Consider the following 23,478-nt stretch of genomic DNA (forward strand, 5'->3'; position numbering starts at 1 on the left):
TATGCAACAGCGAAAACCCCATGGAAATCCGAGTTGTATACGTGCGAGCAAAATAAAAATTAGATTCATTTAAATAATGTATTTCTTTGTATATATTAGTAGCATTATAAATAAGCATTGTTTACAGATTTTAACTTATAACTAATTAAAACGTTGAATATACCACGCAGTGAAATATCCTAACCACCATTATGCACAGTTAACATAACTGTGTCACTATTCGAGGCACTTGCTAAGTCTATACATATTTAAATAAGTAACACCTAGATCCCAAGACAAACATTGGGAAGCGGATTAAATTGCACGTTTATACAAATTAAGTCATTGTAGTTAAGTATGAGCGACTACATACTGCTTATACCAAAATTTAATGTTTGATTCATGATTCCCATTGGCTACGTTTACTCTTCACAAAATTAAGATACAAAAAAATGCATAAACAATTATAGGTTTATAATTTATGTTACATGTAGCGATTATTTACCTTTTTTATTCCTTTTATTTTTGGGTTTTAATTTTATTTCATAGGGTAGATGACAATATTTTATTTTGGTGACTATTCGAAGGTCCTTATATTATTAGAAACATCAGTGAAAAAATACTATGCTAGAGGAAATGCTTTTAAAGATATCATAGATACAAAAATAAAATCACACATTTTTAGACTCGTCTAATTATTCTATACTAAATGACACGAAAACGTGACGTCACGTTAGAGTAAAAAAAAATAGTTTAATGATTCCGCTGCATTTTACAGTCTATGAATTATCACAATGATCTTAGAAACATCTATATTATCTAGAGTAACTATACATATTTTTTACAAGAGAGATTGCATGTGTCGCCCATTGGATCTTTAGACACACGTTTTGTTCTAAAAAAACGATTTTAAAAAAATTCTGAATCATGGATGATGGTGGACATAAAAGTGGGAAAAGATCCATCGATGGATCTTCAAGATCGATTTTAGTAGACTTAGGGATTTTTTATACCTTGTCATCTACCCCGTAAGACGATATTATAGTTGGGCAGTTTTGACATGTTTTATACTATATAAAAATATACTGATAATATATTTTCAATTACATTACAGTATAGCTTTTAAGTATATAAGTAGGTAGTTTTCTTCCAGAGCTGCCAGGCGAAAGACAAACTCAAGGCACTATTTTAAACCAACTACTGGTTTGCAAGCTTATCAGAATATCCAACGCATTTGACTATATTTTACACGCTGTAGCGTGTAAAATATTGATAGAAGTGTACTCGGATCTTTAATTCTAATCATGCGCCTGTAAGTACCTACCGAGAATTATGCAGTACACACGGACAACAAGAATCGTTGCAAGTCATTAATATAATATGCAGACTTGAACTCGCAAATAACGGATGTGCATCGTCATCCCAGGGTGTCGCCGTATGTCTGCCAGCAGCGGAGTGCTTCAGATCGCGACGAGCCACGGCGGTGGCAGTCAGAGGCCGCCGCGCTGGGTTAGTTGCCGCCGTAGTCGCGCAGCTCACGGTTGCCGAGCGGCAGTGTCGGCCGGTAGTTGTGCAGCAGCTCCATGGCCTCGACCCCCAAAGCCGCTTCGCCACACTTCAGCTTCCGCATTACTGCCAACTGAAACCGAACCAATCGCGCGCGACTGTTATCGTCTGTTTTTTTAAACGTAGAAAAAAAAGATCGGCTCTTTTTAGGAGGTGTCATTGAATCAAGTGGTCGATAAAAAACCGGACTAAAAAACGGAATCGGACATTGAGTAACAGACGTGTTGTATGTTGTAAAATTATTTATCATAGTGATCCGTAATAGGCTTGCTTCCGAACTAGCGATTCGAAAGCGTTTTAAGTGGGCCATGAACCCACGGCGACCACGGCTAGCCTGCACATGCGCGTCTGAAACCGGTATATTATTCTGACGAGCTTATATTGGATGTATCCTAGTTCGTTTCCAAATTTGTTTTTTGCCTGCGAACTGGTTTCCTTTGTTTGCTTTTCAAAATACATTTTATGCTTACCTGTTCTGCGGAAACCTCGACGGGGTCTTTGAAGAGGATCCACGTGACGGACTCTGTGCAAGGTGGCGTGGTGAGTGAGCCTGGGTAAGTCCAGTAGGCGTGGCGCTTCGGCAGCAGGTTGACGGGGTCCAGAGGCTCAGACATGGTCACTTTGTCGCCTTTGTGCGTGATGAACGGGAGGAGCTTCATCACTTTGTCCAGTTCCTCGTTTTTCTTCCCAACCTGGAAAATAGTTTTTGATTAAGTTAGGTAGATATTTATCGAAATATTTTCTTTAAGCGATTTTTAATAAATACCTCACGAAATTTCGTTGACGACTTACGATGGCATGTTACATCACATGTGATGTTTTAGGTATGTGTTATGACGACAAGAATATGCAAATTTTAGTATTGTATTCATATTCGTCCCTTTTTCGAGAACAAAAAATCTCCGAAAAGACCATTTATTACTTCTTCACCAGGTACGGTACGAAAATTAAAATCAGGTAATATAGCTGTTAAGGCTGTGTCCTTAGGGCGACTCTTATAACATCTACAGGAGCTACTGGATGATATGGAGTGGTCCTATTCATAAGTAACACCTATTGCATTATATCCATCCATATACGTAACATCTCCCATTACGCAATGCAACTGCATACACGTGCAGTTAGAAGCCTTAGATGAATTCAGTAGCAATTATAAGGCTTCTATTACGTTAACGTTTTCGTATTGATGTTTTCGTTCTATGAATATTTCATAATTGAGTGCTATCTATGCAATGATCCGATTACCAATTACACATTACAAAATTGCGTTAAGTAAACTCTAGACAGTTTTATGAATAGTTAATTTATTTTGAGATATTGATATAGTGATACTTTTTCAAAGCTGTACGAAGACAGGTTGATAGGTCGGTGATAATAATGAAATTATATTGTAAAATGTCCGCGCCTCCTAAATTTACATTGCCAATGGTATCTATGTGCCGCGGTTCAGCCGGAGCTCTAGAGAAAGTGGCTCAGCGGCAGCGGCGAGAGAGCTATTCTGTTTGTTACATTTGTCATTCGTTGGTGTTAGCAATCGCCGCATCCTACATGTTTTTGTACAATTCTGATAGAACAATGGCGGAAATTCGCAATCAACATATTAACGTCATTGTACCGAGACTAACATGCTCGTAGGCTCGTAGTTAGTTACCTGTACTAATATCATTCGTCAACGTGCCGTACCGTAGCGTAGTCGTTTAGATCATGTATTTCTTTACTGGATCATGATTTAGCACGAACCAGTGAAGCATATTCAATTAGCCACTGAAAAAGTATTTTTTACCGTAGAAAACACATTTTCCGGGAAATAGCTTAAACTTCGTATCTGATTGTAAAGTCGTAGCTAAATTCTGTTTCATCTGAATAGCTAACTTACTATATAACTTATATATATTTTTTGTTTTTCATCGGTACACTAACCAGAGAAGAAATAATCAGCCATAATAAAATGATTTCCGGGATATCGCATTGCATAGGTATAGGTACCTACGGGAGATTTAATGATATTTCATCTGCGTACCTACTATATAATCTCTCATCGGGATTAAAACACGTAGTTTCTGTAATGTATGTTTAGTTGTATATTTATATATAATATGTATTTATTGCGCATTCCATAGAAAAATATCACGGTTTATGTGACGAGCTTTCTAATCTATCGCGATAATTATAAAAATAGCAATAAAACTATTCTTAGCACAAAAGAAACAGGTACATTTACAGAAAATGAACAACATGATATTTCATAAATGTACATTATGCTACAAAAGTGTAATTACCATGAGCAAGACTCCCAAGACGGCAAGCCCGTCCTCCTGACCGGCGGCCTCAGTGAAGCTGTGGTACTTGGTGGTGTTCCAGTGCACCAGGTGGAGCTCTCCGGAGAATGAGCGGCCGTCCACGGTGTGCTCGGAGCCCTCGCCGTTCACCGCGCCCCAGTGGCAGTGCCATTGCTGCAGCTTGTACACGTCTGAGCCCAGGGGACCTCCGCGCAGTTCTGTAATTCATTATTAAGCTCATATAATACGATGTAAGTAGTTGAAAGCATGCATTTTGTGCTTTAGTAAACTTTTGGCTGCCATCTCTAATATGCAACAGAATGATAACGTATCCCTAAAATGTTTTTGATTTTTTATTATTTTACTTAAGTAAAATAGGTACATATAACCTACCATACAACTACAAAATGTACATAAGGGCATTGATTTGTTTGTAAAACTAAAGTTCATTACTTCGGTTTTCTAAGTCGCGTGGATATTGGCTGATATATCTTATGTTAAACCATATATTATTCAATATCATCTTGTCACGATATCAAGAGGCGAAAGGTTACTAGATAAGAAATACAGTTTTGCATGATCTCGGGCTGAATTTGACTTGTTGAGAACTCGATTTTATTGATTTTTTCTTACTCAGTAGGTATGTCCAATGTCAGCAGTAAAAGTATTATAAGGTGTAAGCATCTTTGTGATTTAGTTAATGGAGCGCATAATGTACTATAAACATATTGATGATGAATCACCACAGATGGAAGTTGAGTTTTTTTTTTAAATATCAATTCAGTGTCCTTTAGACTTAAAAATACGTTATATAGTTTGTGTTTGTCGCAAAAATAGTGCGGGTAATTTGGGCGTGAGACAGAAGCGAGGTGTAAGTAAGTAGTATGAGTCACCGGTGCTGGCGGCGGCGAGGGGCCGAGGGGCCGCCGATTGGATGTAAATGCAAATTGACACACATGCACCGCCGAGGAACTACTTACTCCAACTTCCGCCTATGTCACCGGTCCCACTGGCCTTACTGACATGACATTATATCTAGCTATTGATTTATGGTGAATAATATTGGCTCTTGTCGGGATGTCAAGACACCTAGATCGAACTATCAAGTTTGCCATCTAATCGGTCTGGGATTTTGATCTTTGACTCTCTACTAACACATAAAGATCTAGATCACAATAAATCATCGCAAGAAATTTAGACTTGCTATTTCCGAGATTAGAGAGTTTATAGATTGGAATATGTAAAACAAGCGCTGTTGATTAAATATATCTTAATACTATAATGACTATAGATCTTAAACTGACTTTTACTAAGTGAGACAACTAAATATTTTAACGCTTTATAGCCTTCACGTGGCCATGAGTGATAATACCTAAATAAAAAACCCTTCTCTCATAGTTTATCTAAACTTTGGTTATTGACCAAAATGACCATGTTTTCACGAGTTGAATATATACCTGAGTCATATCCGTTCTCGTCGACTCGCCAGCAGTAGCCGGGGTTGAGGACGGAGCGGGTGTGGTTGACGGAGTACTGCCAGACTAGGGGGGGCGCGCAGCCGCCGCTGCTAGCGAGCGTCGTGTCGATGTCCACTGGGCTCTGGCGCGTGCCTCTCGCCTCTGGGAACTTCTCTGTCCATGTCGCCGGACCTGGAGACAACAATACTCCTTGTTTAGGGTGGCTAAATGGATACGTTTGTCGCTTGTTTTGTACATGTACCTGAAAAAAAAATGCTTCGATGTTTCTTGAACTACCTACAAACAAATATTTGTCCGAATGTTTATTGAAATTTAGGCATAAATAAAGTTGTTTGTTACATGTATACTGTGCATGTATACTATGTATCTGAGATTTATTATTTATTAAGTAAAATACATACCTACTTATTAAGCGTCCGTGATTAACAAAAATGTTCACTCAATTTATCAATGATATTTTAAGTATGGATATTCGCTAATCTAAAACCAAGATATTTTAATTAAGTAGCTATCTGTCAACACGTGTTTTATCAACTCATTAACGTAACATTAGCAATTTAATTGCTGTAACTAAGCTTTATCAATGAGGATATTTTTCTAATTAAAATTCATATCTGTAGCACACAACAAAAACTTATCAGAATATCAACAAAAAATCCAGCGTCCGGATGTGTCCCGCAATCATTCTGCAGCGTGTATTTGCATACACATCAGTCATCATCAGATGATGATGTAGGCATGTTTCTTGTGACAGATTATCTTATCAGCGGCTTCAGCGGCAACTCTTATTTTTTGGGATCTTTTGTAACAACGTAAACGTAGTCTATCCTTTCAGTTTATCTACTTAATTTCAAGGAACGGTAATAGAACTTTTCCAATAAAATAATTGCTAAAACGTATGATTCGTATCTAATTATGTATTAAATAGCATGAAAGCTCATTATACGTATAGCACAAAAAGCCAAGCCAAGCCTAGTAAAAACTACCTTCTTAAATGAAACCCTAGTCTAGACGAATTCAGTGTAGACAAAACCTTTACTTTCACCATTTTATATTGGCACCGGGTATAATTTTGCAAACTATATACCTATAGGTACACAGCCTACTGTGTGTTGTGCTATATTTGGGTTGCTTATTTGAAAAAAATATTATAAACGGTATGCGAAGTATAACATAGCCAGTTGCTGCTGCTGACTCTACAAACGGTTAAGCTTATCTAATTAAGACGTAGGACGTGGCGTCTCCTGCTTCCGTTTCCAAGTGGTTTATGTAACATAACTTTATATCTATACTAGCGACGCGGCCCGGCTTTGCACGGTCTAACAGGCTGTTTTGTATGTATAAACACTCGTAGATAAATTGTTGAAGAAATAATAACTGTATCCAAATCCGTTGAGTGGTTTAAAATAAGAAAACTTAGACGCGGCGGGCGACTAAGTATGTTTTAAACATACTCTACCTAGTTTTATAATACTACTAGCCATAAATATTTTCTTAGATATTTTTTATATTAGTACGAAATACAATGATTTAAAGGAATACCGAGGAATATATTAAAAACATTCATATTCTATTGAAGCTCTCTATCATACGCGTACCTTGGTATGTATTTTTCGCCTAATTCCCTTTAAATATATGTAATGTAATTTGTATCCATATCAATACTATCCATACAAATATTGTAAAAAGGCAGTGTTTGCATATTTGTGCGGTTGCATGAATGGGGTAATCTCCGGAAGTACTGCAACGATAAAAAAAAATTAACCAATTTGTAATTGTAAATTACAAATTGAAGGATATGGCACGGAAAAATTAAGGACACGGGACAAGTACGTACGAGATGGGAGATGGGGCGAAAGTGGGATCACTAAGCACCGGACGTGGCGGAGAGATAATATAAAAAATATTTTACTTTAACATTTATTTATCCTCAAGGTTTAGGTGTGTATTTTATCCGGTTTTGTCCGAGCGAAGTCGGGACGGGCTGCTAGTAATTAGATAAAATTGCATATTTAATGGTTTTTCTAAGGACGTCATACTTACCACGTATTATTTTATAGGCTAGAATTACGATTTACGCGTGATTAATGAAGGGAAAAACAATTGTATCTCAGTATAATTAGCTGCTATTTCTTCCAATCAATTGGTCAGTAAGTTAGTGTACTCTATAATTATCCATTTTATTACTAAATAGCCATAGGCAGATCTGTGAGGTAGTTATGCCTTAGTTGTAGTTGAGGTCGTGATGTTTATTTGTGGTAAGTTGACGTCGAGTTTAAACATTAAACCGTTTATGAAAGACCTCACAGAGCACAAATAACGATTTATTCATGACATGACATCAACCACATTTTCCATGATTGTCATCGGTACTTACTTCAATTTGGAGCAAATGAATGGGCGGTGGAACAAACACTCCGTTTAAAGTCATTATGTGATATTTTCTTCAGTTAGGTAAGTACTTGAATTTGCATACTGTGTGAATAACATATAAGTAACGTACGATTTACCTATTGTACGTAAATCATGAAAGTATTTTTTTATGTAAGTATTGTAAATATGTATGTATATATCGAAATATCTCAATAAACATATATTTATACAAATATGTTGTCTAAAAAATCTGTTTAGAATATGATAAATACTTGTTTAGTCATTTAGTCGATGTGTGTAAGTTTACGCTTGATTCGCCTTTATAGTATAGTTCGTACAATTTAAATAAATTATAATTAAAAGTAATTAGATTCAGTGTTTTATTGTCTATATATAAGTTTATTATGAATGTTTGTTTGAATGAATATTTATACTTCATTAAGATAAGTTAGTATTTTTCTTTAATTTATAGTTAGGTATGTGGCAAAAAATAATATATTGAAACTTACCTACTCAAAAATATTTTATTTTAGAGCACATATTTTTTTAGCCACTCTAAAAATATATAACGTGATTGTTATAAGCGTCATACATACATACTACCTATTACTATTTCTAGGTGAAGTTGAGATTGAAATATGCTCGAACTATTGCATTTATAAAAACTGGCAGTGTAGACGTATCTACTTACGACTTAAATTATCGTTGTATAAAGGGTTATTGAATACAAATGAAACGTGGATAGTGTGAAATAGAAATAGTACATAACCACATAAAATTAACGAACAAGATAATAACGAATTCATAAAAATAATGACAATAAGAATCAATGATGACATATCATCTATATACATAATATATAAGTATATAAAACAAACTATGTATCATAAAAAGAAGAAAAACAATGAGTTTATGTTGAGGGCGCTATGGTGCGTTGCGGTTGCGGCTGCAATGCAACCTTGCTCAGATAACGAATATCGCAGCAATTCCTTCTGCCACAGTCATGGTTAAGGTCATTTGCGATATTATTTATAATAGCCTTTTATTATAATTATCCCATTTAATTATTTTTCTCGTTAGATTCCTTGTCATATGCCATTGAGATTTCATTTCAATAAATGTTCCTTCCGATATATTTATTATAAAGAAAATAATGACTTTATGACTGGAATATTTAAACGAGTAGAATATTTACAAATAAGATCAACACTAACTCGGTCTGTTGCCAGTGTCGCACCGGACGCCCTCAATCCGTTAAATTATAAATTCAATAACAATATTTTTCCATCTATCAATCGTTCAATATTCTCAAAATTTCTTTGAAGTATGTTTATATTATTATTGAAATAATATATAAAATTGGTGCCGGTAGATATACACGATGCCATCCATCATACACATACCATATCAGAGCTCCGAAATTTAGTAGAACTAATCTGTTGTCAACAAATGATTTCTAATAGAAATCTTGTTAAAATTTTTCATACATGTTATTTGAAGTACGGAGAAGGACTTATGATACTTTTCATCCCATAAAAAATTATGTACCCTTGGAAATCTACGCGGGCGAAGCCGCGGGAAAAAAGCTAGTCCTAACTAATGTTATAAATGCGAAAGTAAGTGTTTGTTTGTTACCTCTTCATGCGTTATCTACACAATCTCTTCTTGAAATATAGCTTATTTACATATACTTAGTTTGAAGTATGGAGGAAGAAGGATATAGGATACCTTTCGTCACGGAAAAATAATTGTTCCCGTGGGAAATTCACGCGGGCGAAGCAGCGGGCAAAAGCAAGTTTTAAAATAAAACAATTGTGACATCTACGAGTAGCCTGGCAAAGTGTGGTTTTACAGCCATTTGCCACTTGGTAACAGTAACTAAACAGCCGGACTGTCAGGATACGATGATAGATACACCGGTCTATCATCGCTAGATTGATCAACACCAGTACTTACTTGTTATTATGTGTCGTTTATGTATGGGAAAAATTAAATTTTGAATCAATTGCAGTACATTTTGTCAAATTTAAAATCAACTAAACTTTCTTCTGGTCTCTTTCCGTTTCTATTTTGGGTTCTTCGTCGGCATTCGTTGGTTGGATTGGAACACTTTTTAGATGGTCTTATTTATTACTTTTATAATTTTTTAACAAAATCTTAACTATCAACCAATATAAATACTTATGAGAGTAGTTCCAGAAACAGACCAGAGAAGATAGAGAACCAGAGAATATAAAGAGTTCGATGGTTGATGATAATTGACAAAAATTCCAGATTCTAGCTTAACATAAAGTTTCCAATTCTTACTAAGTATTTATTCGATATTGCATATTTTAACTTTATGGTGACTTTATAACTAAGTACAAAAAAAATCTGAGATCTGTCTGTACAGGCGACAAGATCTGGCTTTTCTAACTTTTAGTTTAGTATGTAATTAGTTAAATGCTTAAATTATCCAGCGTAACTAAAAATAAATTGGTCTAATTTGAAAATAGGAAGCCATCACAAACGGCACACCGTGCTAGATCTCTCACAAAAAATATTTTCAGGAACACTTAACCGCATTACTCTTGTTTGCTGCACGATTAATTAGTCTCAAGATTATTTACGGTTTATTTACGTTATCTTTTAAATGTTAACAAAAAGTTCCATGGCACGAATGACTAATAAAATATTAAAATTTAATGAAAAAAAAAATATGGCGACTCTTAAAATTTAGGTTCCCGTATTATTAAAAATAGAGCGAAAGATAACAAAATAAATTAAAAGTAAAATTGAGTACGAGTAAAATAATGTTATGCAGCAAGTTTAGTGTCGTCTGGTGATTCCAATATTTTTTAAAATTACCCAAGGGTCACCTAAGTCACCCTCACAGCTTAAAAAGCGAAATCCGAGTGCGCCCACGCTATCCATTGTTTACTATAAAATCCATTACGTTAAGTGTAACTCGTTAAGTGTAACCGATTCGATATCAGACCAAACAAACAGAAATAGAAGTTCATTGAAAATTGATTGAGTCTAATATCTAAGTACTCAGTTATAATTGACATTTTATCTCTCATTCGAGGTTTCGGGAAAAGCGTTTCTGTAAAATAATAATATTACCTACTCGTAAGTACATAGGTACATTTTCCCTGTGAGTTTTATTAAGTATTAAGGTTCTTTGTTTTCATTTTTCTATGTCATATTCATAAACATAGTTGGATTATGGCATGTTGTTGCCATGCATGCATTTTATATTTAGTACCTATTGAAAAAGCCCTAGGTTCTGTAATTATTATTTAATTTCTTAATTGCAACAAAAATACGATTCCTGCGACTTGCAGCGTCTGTACATTTCTATACTAGGTATACTTACACGTGTTGCCTCGCCCACGCCTAATATACTCCTCTATAACTGGTAGGTAAGTACACTTCCTACCAAGTATTGTCCTATAGTCTGTGCTCACCGCCTGAAGTCTACCTCTCTTAATAACCCATGATTATCACCACGCAAACGCGACACATCAGGAAATCACAGCAAAGACGCTTTATTATTTTACGAGAGACTTATCTTTTAATGATTCTGTATTTGCTACCTATTATTACTTTGTGTAACGTGTAATTTGCAATTATTTTATGATACATGGGTCCGCATTATCTTTTTACAGTACGAATCATGGAATGTTTTCATCTAAAACTAATGCGTGTAAGCAAAAAATTATCTCTCGACATTGCCTGTTATCAAAATCTTGTATGTTGTCTGTCTGCAAATCTACTGTGATATTTGTTTATTGCTAATCACTGAAAGTATTTACATTGGTAAATTTATTTTTTTAAGCATGTATATTCAAATACAAGGCATTTATATTATCACGTTTGTTTCTCGTGAAAAGGACCGCGAACCACTTTCAATTAAACATACCTTTAAGTAAATGTGTGTTGAAACGGGGTGTTTCTAGAACGTTTCGACCGCTTTACAATTTTTCAACCCCGAAGTGCAGCTATACCTATAATTAGCCGGCTAAACCTAGATATAGCCACACTTCGGGGTTTTAGCCATCCTACTAATCTACTACTAAGTTTGTAAGGATGTATGTGTGTATGTATGTTTGTTGCTCTTTTTCATAACAACGGGTACGGTTAGAATATAACCTGGAATAACACATTGAGGGAGCGAAGCCCCGCAGCGCATCGTAACATATATAGATAACTGACATTACTATGTAAATAAACAATATGATATTTGCTTCGTCAAACTTGTCTATTAATTTGTATGTTTATTGTACTTATGGATATACTGTAATAACACAGCAAATCCTAGTATAAATAATAAAAATTTAAAGTTCATTCATCATGTTCCTGGTATGGCAATTGACACATGTCAGTTTTCATTAAAATTCCAGAATGCACCGGCTTGACGCTACAAACAGTATACGACTACGAAGAACGATAACTAAACTCAATTTCCAACCTCAATTATATAGGTAGGTACACAAAGTACTTCGACATTTTTGCAATTTCAGTAAAAAGAGGGTTTTTAGGTATATTTCGCTGAAATCATCAATCAATATGAATACATATAATAATACAGTAGAAAAAACACTCTGTACATTAAATATACAAAAATAGAGTAATAATTTGAAAAAAAAAAGTCTGTTTGTCTATATATCTGTTTGTACACGATAATCTCCGGATCTACTGGATTGATTCAAATGAAACTTTTTTGTTATATAGCTATTAAGCCTGGGCAACATATAGGGTATAAATGATTTTGAAAACTGGAACACCTGATGGAGTACTATGATAGTATAGCTAAACTATAGGAAATATAGAAATGACGCCCTAATAAAAGTTGTTCAGTCTGATGAGCACTTTCTGTTGAGGTATAAAAATCGAAGATCTGGAACACCTGAAGAACAGTCATAATGGTCCAGCTAAACTATAGGAAATATAGAAATGACGCTCTAACAAAAGTTGATCAGTCTGATGAGCATTTTCTATTGAGGTATAAAAATCAAAGATCTAGAACATCTGATACAGACCCATGATGGTCCAGCTAAACTATACGAAATAAAGAAATGATATCTTAACAAAAGTTGTCCAGCCTGACGAGCATTTCCTGTTGAAGTATAAGAATCGAAAATCTGCAACACCTGAAGAAGAGTCATAATGGTCCAAAAATATACAAAAGACGTATTAACAAACATTTTTAAGTCTGATGAGTGTCTTCTGTATAGGTAGGTATCGATACGCTACAATTAAATTTCTCTAATAATTTTGACTCCTTACCAAAAGGTGATCGGCCACGCGAACTAAGTCGCGGGCATCTGCTAGTAAGCAATAAAATAGCTGCTTGTTGGGAATGCCTCAATATGCAAATATCCTCAAGTGGAAGGTGTTATTCGGCTTTATCCTCGTGGAAATTCCGATTATACCGCAACTATGAATGTAGGCCCTCAGAAACACATGCAGATGTGATGGATTGTTTGTTGAGCACATATTTATTAAATGTATTATTCATTCCGTTTCAGTATTTTACTGAATTGATTTACGTAATTTTCATTCGAAAAGTGGTTGATGCAGTTACCTAATTAGAAAGTGTCTTATAATACGTTAAAACTTTTAGTGCCGCTGCATTTCTAAAATTGCTGTTACGACATGTTTCTATTTACTTACTAGCTTTTGCCCATGGCTTCGCCCGCGTTTATCTCGTGCGTCCGGTGGTGGTCCGCTGTTAACTTATCATTGTCAAAATCTCGGGTTTTAAGCAACGTATCGCGATAAAACTTATAGCAGATTTCTAGTTAGACCAATTGCTATACGTCTGAAAACCACAAATTCCATCTAGTAGTTATTGTGTTGTGTAAGAAGACAGACAGACAAAAATTCTAAAAATTAATTGTTTTGATTCTACCTATTAGTCTCATAAAGAACCTTCATAATTATTTTCTTTAATATCTCCTATGTACAGACATAACCTACATACAGTTTTATTATATGTATATATAGTTTACTTGTTAGTACCATAGTCTGTTTAAATAATATTAGGTCCACTCCCAGCCACAATGACTGACTCGATTGTGTTTCTTTGTATGCAAACTGATTTCATTTAGCATTGTTTATCAATGCAGTACTGCAGTGCCATTGTTTAGAGATCATCTAATCCGAAGTCTTATGAATGAGCTATAATTACCTATAATAAGTATTCTGATTGACTCAGTACTGAAAATACACACAATTTAATTTCTTTATTGCCGACTAGCAAATGAAACTAAATTATGAAGTCTAATGAAAATCCTATGGATAAGTAACTTATACGTTACTCGTACTCGTAAGTGCCATGAGTTGTGAACAACAATTATTGTCTGTAAAGGTGCGAGAGCACGTCTGTTTTCCAGTAAAAGCTATTTAAAGGCTATTGTATACAAACACTTAAACACTGTAATTGTATTGTTACCTATCCCTATTATTTTCTAAGGTTGGATTGCACCAGTTTACCAGCCACTAACTTTAACCAGCGCGCTGCCAACGTTTACACAAAATACAAATAGCGTACTTTGCGTTTTTCTATAAAGCTAACGTCAAAATTAACTAATGCAACCGAACCTAAGCAGGTTTGGTCAATTTTGACGACGAAAGTTGTACCGTTTCTACGATGTTACAGCAAAAAAATAGACTTATTCAGCTCTGACACGAACTTAATTTCATTGCGTTATGTGATATAATAACATGCATATATTTAAGTGGACCTAGTTCGGTACCTAATTTTTCAGTTAATGTTTGTAGTCACGAGTGCTAATTATTTCTTAGACATGTCATTAGTCTCACTTATTGTTCCTGAAGCCACGAAGATCATCCGCTATTTAAAATGGTTTCGCGGCTAAGACATTTAAAATTTTACCGAACTAAATAAGCAGGTAAATGTAAACTAACCAATCAATGAAAGACTTGTTTTTAGTTTAATCTTTTCAGAACAAAACATTTAGAAGGTTTTAGAAGGTCTTTTCCTCAATATTTCATTTTAAATCTCGCGATTTGAGTGTTCACAAGTGCAATTTTATAAACCACTTCATTCTACTAAATTGACAAGAGCTGCGTGTGTTTTATCCTTCCTGTTGCCTTGCTTTTGAATGAAATTTAGATATAAATATTTAAAGAAATTTATTCTAAAATGACGTGGAAAAGCATTTTCAACACGAAGTTGACAACACAATACCTGCCGGTTTATTACACACATCCACACTAATACTATAACTGCGATAGTCTGTTTGTCACGCTTACAAGGCTAATTAACTGTGCCGATTTTGATGAAATCTAAAATAGATAACGACCCCTGGTTAAATATATCCATAGGCTATGGCAGGCGGAGCTACGGACTGCAGCCAGTAAATTATATTTATGAAAATTCGAAGATTGATTTTCAGTATATATTTAACTCCTTTCAGAGTTTTGTAAACTTAAATAAGTGCGTTTTATAATTTGTGTATACGAGTACATTCTTCGAATGATTCGTTGATGTTAAGCTTTTTCATGTATGTATAGACATTTTTTTGCCTTTCGTTGTGATAAAACCTTGCGTGAATAACAAAAGATAATAGCTAATTTTTTATACTCAGCATTAATGAGGAAAAATATAATCAATCTTCCAAAACAGGATTTTACTAAATAACATATTCGTCGCGAAATGAATAATCGACAAAATCTCTATAAGTACTTTAGAAGTACAAAAAGGTATACGCATGGTTACATCAACATCTTATTCTGGTACATCACATGTGGGTTGTGGTTCTGCTGTGTGTAGGTTATTATTAATGATTTGTTTACTTTGCTCTGTTTTAAAGAGCCGATAAAGTGATGCGTACAATTAAACTGCTGTAATAGCAATATCGGAACTAAGTAGACATGTTGCATAGCTTGACGTGCAGTTTTCTGTACTGTACAAGTTTCGTCTTGACTCGAAACCGCCGCACCAGCAAACTAGGCCGCACGCTGCACGCAACTCTTCAGCAGTTTGCCCACTCATTTGGTCGTAGGTACTTTACGTTGATTACCACGGTACTTAATAACAAAAAAGTTATATCTACTAGGTAATTCGTAATAAGTACCTATATAATCGAAATACAGTGTATGAGCTAGGTGCTTGATATTTCGCGAAAATATCGTGGTCATAGAGGTAAATAAGTTAGCGGCAAATAAAGACAGTCTTTATTCATCAAAGACATCAGTCTAATGTAACGGAGATTTTTTTTTACCATTTACCAAAGCTAAATGAACTTAGCCAGCCTTTCAAACTCGTGGGATTACGAGTATGACTTGAGAGGTTAAAATGTATTGATACGAGTACAAATAATGTTTTTAACTTCATTAATTTAGCTTTATTTTTAATATTACATAACAAAAGTAGATAAATGTAGTTAAGTAAACAAAATTGTAAACATCTGTGTGTAGGTAGGTATGTATGAAATAGATTTTAACAGGTGTTACAGTTATGAATGGACTGAATGTGATTTTAACTAAGTACTTAATTTATGAAATGAAACTTTGTAACAACTAAGACCACGTCATCAACACATTTTTTAAGTTCATTTACATGTCTGTGGAATACACTTATTTTAAGAATAAGTAATTATTTTAAAATTTATTTGTGTTCCTCGTTTTGACTTCTGACGCAGGTCGAATCTGATACTTTGCACCGATAACACACTGTGTGACAATAATAAGCATAAGCGAATCGCTGCGTTTCACTTGTAGCCCTTGACCTATTATATACGTATACGTATATAATAGGTCAAGGTTATATATATACGTTTATGACCTTTATTTACTTTCGAGTTTATTTACATGGGATAAGTCACGTGCAGCGTTGTAAACAAACCGGTACCGCCGCCGCTGACTGGTGAGTCAGGTTTGATGACAATCAAAGGTAAACTCACCGTTTTCACAACTGTATCCCCAGTCGTCTGCCATTGTAACGGATGAGCAAATGTGCCGCGAACGTCGGTTTCACAGAGGATATGAACTGATTGAGTTACAATTACAATAAACTCGCAGCCGAATTAACCGAATCACGTGGGCCGGGAGTGCACGGAGAGCGTGGCCTGCTGGTGACTGCGTGCGAGTGTGCCGGCGTCTCCGCTTTATACGGCACAGCGGCGGCCCGCTCGAGGCGGACGCACGGGCGGAGCGGGCGCGGGCGCGGACGCGAATACAGCAGCACACCACACAGGCAGCCGCCCGCGCTCCGTCTAACCACTGCGCCCGCGGCACTCGCTTTGCCTCGCTTAGCCCCTCTACACATTACCGCGACTTTCTACTTGTAATTACAATAGGTATTTGCTTAAATTAAAACCATCAAAGTTTATAATCAACTTACAAATTGTTATTTAGTTAAGTACTTACTAGCCAATGGTCCAACGCCTGAGGTGTGGTGAGACGGGCCACTAATCAAGCGTGTCAATTTGACCTTTGTACTTTGTGGACTCATGACACGCTTACTTTTTTCCCATTTTATTATTATTATCAAAACTAATTCAATGAAATTCAGATTTATCTAAATTATCTAAAAAAGTTTTCAGAGAGGGTTTTATATTGTTTACTCAGTTTATTCTACAGATAACGATCCAGTATTTATAATGCGTTGTTTGTCGATTAGGGTTGGGTTATAGTACGAGGAAATAAAATTGTCTAATTATAACAATTATTTATGTTTTTCGTTTATTTTATTTTTATACAATAGAGTAGGAGAGCAATACATCTTTTTCATGATTAATATTAATAAAATAGTAGAAAAAAAAATCCTGTACATTGAATAAATTTACATAAAAATAAAATTAGGCGATAGAGTCACAGCAACAGAGTAAGAATTTGAAAAAAACATTATGTCTCTTTGTCTGTATGTCTGTCTGTTTGTACACGCTAATCTTCGGAACTACTGGACGGATTTGAATGAAACTTTTTTGGTGTATAGCCTGGGCAACATATAGGTAGGTAGGTAGTATAACACCTGATGGAGAACAATGATGGTACAGCTAAACTATAGGAAATATTGAAATGACGCCTTAACAAAAGTTATTCAGCTTGATGAGCATTTTCTGTTGAGATATAAAAATCGAAGATCTGGAACATCTGATCTAGACCTATGTTGGTACAGCTAAACTATAGGGAATATAGAAATGACGACTTAACAAAAATTTTTCAGTATACCTACATGTGTCAATCTGACACATGTAGGTATTTTAGTAGTTTTCATAAACCACCACTTGCTTCCGGTGAAGGAAAACATCGTGAGGAAACCTGCATACTGGCTGACAGTTTAAGTTCACAAGTGTGTATGTACGTCGTAAAAGTCATGTCAGATGCGACTTGAATAAAATCTGACACCAGTATTAGCAATATACACACCACTCTCGAAAAGAAAGAAGAAAGGGAATCTACGGTTCACGTATAAAGAAAGAGACCACGCGGATGAAGTCGCGTTATGCTATAAAAATAGAAATAGACTGATTGGTGCCTTAACACGTAATACTATCTACTCTTATCACTCGGTTAGAAAGCATTCCTACTAAATGCAGGTAGAGCAATTTAGCTATCACAATCTTCCTTTCTGAAATGTGGGATAAATTGAAAAATAATCTAGATAATTGGATCTAGTTTGCTCTGCTAGACTTGCACTATTAGATATATCGTTATTTTGTATGTGTTGGACGTTACCCTTAGCTAGCTAAACAAAATTTCGTAAGTTAAATAAATAAAAGCATGTAATAAATAAGATATTTTTGTGTAACTTCACGCAGAAGGAAAGCGACATAAAATGTGTTAGATGTGCGTTGAATTCTTTTACTTGCAAATTTTGCAATAGATTTAATCTTCGTTTGTACAATACTTACATGTTTATATTTTATATTAGTTAGAAATTATTTATTAATAATATTTATACATTTGAATGATTTTATGAAAAATGCTGATTAAATAGTTTATATTTTTACTTAATTAATAAATATTAAAATGTTAATTTATTATTAACTAGCTGTTGCCCGCGGCTTCGCACGCGTGAATTTATCTGCGAAAGCGGAACCGACGATTTTCATACAAACTTTCACCCCCGAATATTTGTCATTCGGGGGTTGATTTTTGGAAAAAAGTACCCGATGTTTGAATGTATTCTGTCTTATGTATGCTTTCACTATATGCATATCAAATTTCATCAAAATTGGTCCAGCGGTTTAGCCATGAAAGTGGAACGGACAGACAGACAGACTTTCGCATTAGAATGTTAGAATGTATTTTGCTTCACTTCAACGTCTTTAAAATCGAATAACATTTCAAAGACTATTTTCGCCATGAAATTTTCTGGATCTCGCCTGGCGATTGTTGACCGCATTATACAAGCTAAACCGTGAAGTAAGTTTGTTTTTCAGAACGAGATCTGGAAACTACTTTTTACAATTCACTGGACTTTAGTCTAAAAAAAATAAAAATCTTAATATTCGTGTTACATGGGATATTTTCGTAGGATTGCGTCCTATCAGTTCCTTAATTACCGCTGCGATTATCAGGCAAGCCTCTAATTAACCGCTCAGATACAGAAGCATTACCGCACACCACTTGGTTGACCTTATTGATAGCTCGTGCACTACTGTTTCGCTATATAAATAGCGGGCTTGACAATGACTGACCGAAAATAGTATGGAATAAACATCCCAATAAACAACGAGATGTTTATTGTGTCCAGCTAATAACAATAAAGAGAACGGTCGTAATGCACTCCTCAACTTTTTGCGGATGATTGGCCTTAATCCAAAATACATGAAAGTAGAATAACATTTACACGATAACAGAAGAGCAATGGAGGCTGTTTTTAGCAAATTGCATTTGACACAAAAAATACTGAAAATATGAGGGATGATTGTGACACCACGGAATGAAATAGATCGCGTGTCGCCAATTTATTAATTCGCTCGTCTGAACGAGCACACGCGGAGTGTGGGCTCCTACGTAATTGGAGCTATCCTAATATTTATAAATACGAATGCGTATGTACTTATGTAAAAAAGTTTTTGTAAAATTTCTATACATAAGTACATATGCATATATGTATATTACGACTAATATTTATGCTGTTTCAAATGAATATATAAACACTTCTAAAAGTAGTTTTCAAACTTCGGATGAAGAATCTTCCCAAGTTACCATATCTTTCCACTTCGATTGCATTTATACCACATTGTATCACCCAAAGAACTGGACGGAATTTGACCGAATTTGTTGAAGACTAGACTAAAATGTAGTGCTTAATTCACGTAAGTATAATTTATGTTAACTTCCCATGGGGCGCTGATAGAATCATTTTTATGAAAAAGTAGTCTAGACGTTACTCTTAAATCGCCAGGAGTTTCAAAAATATATCCAAATTTTGGGTCGCCCCCTACGCATTACTTGTTAGTTTTTATAATTGAAAACTTTTAATTTCTACCCAATTCTATTCTACGGTTTGTATTTTTTGCATAATAACTGAGTACCAGTTAGCTTAAAATTAAGGCAGCCTGATAAAATTGCATTTTTTTTTGTTCTAAGCTTAAAACCCATCTAATATGCCAAATTTAATCAAAATTCGCCGAGTACATTTTGCGTGTTTGAGTAACAAATATCCTCAATCACATCTGCTCACATCCGAACTTACGCATTTTTATTATTGTGGATTTGACAAGACGTGGCGTGGTTGGTAAAGGCCAAAGTCAGAATTTCAGGAAAAGAGATTGGGGAGCCTTTTGCCGAGCAGTAGGACATATCATAGCTATTTAAACAAATATGTTGATGCACTTTAAATACAAATATTGCATGGTAATAAGTAAGTAACATATGCATAATTTAATATGTGTTTCATGCCTGGCTCGTGACCGCGTGTGTGAAAAAAAGTTAGAGGGAAATTCTAAATTAAATTATGAAAAGATCCGATGTAAAAAAACGTGTCTAGGCAATACATGTCGCGGTCGTGTCGTGGCCCTGGCTAGCTAGACCACAGATTATTGTTATATAATAACTAGTTACTAACTAGACAACATTATATGCTTTGCCTCGCCTACATATATATTTTAAACCCTTCAAGAAGTTGCAAGTCCAATTCAAATAAGTGATTACATATTTGATGTCTCGATTCCAATTCAGACAGATATAGTTACTCAAATAACAAACTGGAAATTAACCTTGTTATTCAAAAAAACTTAAAACATACTCTAAGCTAAAATTTGTTTTGTATCTCTCTGTCTATTTCAAATATTATAAAGTGCGATAGAGACAAAATATTTTTTATTTAACTTTTTTATAAATAACACGGTAAGAATTTAGAAAACACAGTATTTTATTTTACATTTTTCCTCTGTGGTCCCGGGCCTTGTACACATAAACATGAGCTTTCATACGTGCTTAAATTTACACAAGCACTGATTTAAAAAGTGCAAAAGTCACTTTTTTTCGTATTTGTAAAAACATATTAAGCATTTAATAAATGGTTATTTATTGAGGATCCTAGAGTTATATATACGGCACGCAAGTAATTTCTGCCGCTTCCTTCATAACCGACGAATTTCGAGTGAGCTAAAGGTTTTACTAATGTCTACGTTATTCACAGTCATTTGCCACTTTCTTTTTATTTTCATATTAATTTTGTAGTTGGATTTTGTAGTTTGGTTAACATTAAAATTATTCTATGTGTGATCTATACATATTATATTTTATCTATTATTGACTACCATAAGTCACTATATCAAAAGGCATAGGCTTATGGATATAGTGACTTATGGTAGTTAAGTAAGTTAAGTCAATAATAGATAAAATATAATAAGTATATATATTCTGAAAATGAAAAAAAAAATTAATGTAAAGCTTTTAAAAAAGGCCTGTTGGTGTTAATGATTTTAATAGATTTACTACTAAAACCGATAGACCAAGAACAGAGATTGCAATAGAATGTAGTAAACAAAATATTGTAGCCACACACAGCCTCACATTTTATTTTATTTTTTCATTATTTTACTTTACTACACGTTAACTTTTATTTTTTTGTTTTAAGTATTTCTTCAATTTTAAAGGCCCAGCTGAAAATCAGCGCCGTGGTTCACGCCACAGCATATAGCTGAGCTGGCATCCTTTTTAGCAACGATTTCATTTTTGTTACTTATAAATTGTAATGTGTCCATAACTTGTTCTTGCTTCCTTTGATTTGGGGAAAATATCGACTATTCTATCGTAAATTACATCTATATTAGCTATACCACTGTTTGGCGTTTTGATATCATCGTCAATTTTATGAGAGGGGAAATCTGGAACAGATTTTATTTTCGCCTGTGTTCAATCAAAAACGTCCTAAAACTAAAAATAAATTTGATCGTCCTCTATTCCATTACATTGCTTACGCATTCAGATTATGTGCTCGTAACATTACTTGATATTATTAAAAGGTATCGGGTTTTCAAAACATATTTTATATAGGTTACATATTTTAATAGGTGATCCGCTATTTTGTGTGACCATTTTGATTTGCTAACAAAACTGAATACGGCAAGGTAAATAAAAGGTTGTAATATATTATTCTTTTATCTATGGTTGTAATAAAAATATAAACCAAGTGCTGTTGATTGTTGTATTGGCGGTTAGTTATGTATAGTATTTATCCATTTATGAAACAATGGTAGGTTCATGTAATATGGACGGCATTGTGTGATAATTTTATAGGATACCAATACCGAATTTATTGTTTATATTGAACTGAATAGATTAAATGTACCCATTTGGGTAGGCGTTTGGAATTTTAATGTATGCAATTGGAATGACTTTATTATATAAAAGGGTGCTTCTAACGATTCGTATAGATGGACTGCTTCTTATATATTTTCGAGTACCTGTCGATATCGTAAAGAAGAAAAGGAAATGAACTCTTTATATGCTTGATGTCATTTAAAAAGTAAACAAAATAATGTATAATTTATAATGGTTTTTCCCGAGCGAAGCGGAGACGGACCACTAGTTAGTTATAGCTAGGTATTCAGACATAATGACCACAAGCGCGGACTTATCGCAAATGCAATTGCTGCCATCCAACCTTTGGGTGGAAAGGGAGAGAAATTAACGAATAGGGTAAACATAATTATATACCTAGTTGAAACAAATAAGAAATATCATAAAGAAAATTATAAAGGAAGCAAGATATCGAGATCTTACAATGTCTAATAACAAAATTACTTGCTTTAAGAATTATCTCTACTGTTATTTATTATCACTGATAACTGGCCTTATTAAATCTTGTTTCTTTTGTTTTTTTTATACCTATATTTTTATTAGGTATTTAAAAAAGTGCATAAGCGATACACATGTGCACCGCATTACCTCAACGTACTGGAACTAACGGATTGAAGAAGTATAAGTATACCTAATTGAGACTTTTCTATAGCGATTAACAAATCTCTAGAGCACGAACTAAGTTTATAAATAAGTACAATATGTATATAAACCAATTTTACACGTATTTTATTCATTAGTATATTATGTTTTATTTCACATTAAATGCGCCTACGTAAGTAGTGTATGCATGCTAACACTCAAGTTTAGCATCCGTATGGTAATGATCACATCATGTATGCTCGCCACGCCACTCGCCACATCTATCAGCTAAGCATGGCTAATGGTGATATTAATAATCGTCTAATGAACTATGGTAAATTATTATACTATACCTAATTTACGACCTTAAAATTGTCAAAGACATATCGTTATGAATGCATGATGAAAGGCTACTAGACTATACTATTATGTACTTAATATATGTA

General features: G+C 34.5%; 1 protein-coding gene across 1 annotated transcript; it reads right to left on the reverse strand.

Annotated features, from left to right (window-relative positions):
- Window positions 1-64: 64 nt before the first annotated feature.
- Window positions 65-16,910, reverse strand: CAH1 (Carbonic anhydrase 1). The gene is made up of 5 exons (XM_053755760.2): window positions 16,591-16,910; window positions 5,282-5,473; window positions 3,825-4,042; window positions 2,016-2,237; window positions 65-1,618 (listed from the first exon to the last, which is right to left on the reverse strand). The coding sequence occupies exons 1-5, from the start codon at window positions 16,622-16,624 to the stop codon at window positions 1,490-1,492; spliced, it is 795 nt and encodes a 264-aa protein (XP_053611735.1). The 5' UTR covers window positions 16,625-16,910; the 3' UTR covers window positions 65-1,489.
- Between the last annotated feature and the right edge of the window lie 6,568 nt (window positions 16,911-23,478).

Source organism: Plodia interpunctella, chromosome 2 (genome assembly GCF_027563975.2).
Source record: "Plodia interpunctella isolate USDA-ARS_2022_Savannah chromosome 2, ilPloInte3.2, whole genome shotgun sequence".
Taxonomy (NCBI): domain Eukaryota; kingdom Metazoa; phylum Arthropoda; class Insecta; order Lepidoptera; family Pyralidae; genus Plodia; species Plodia interpunctella.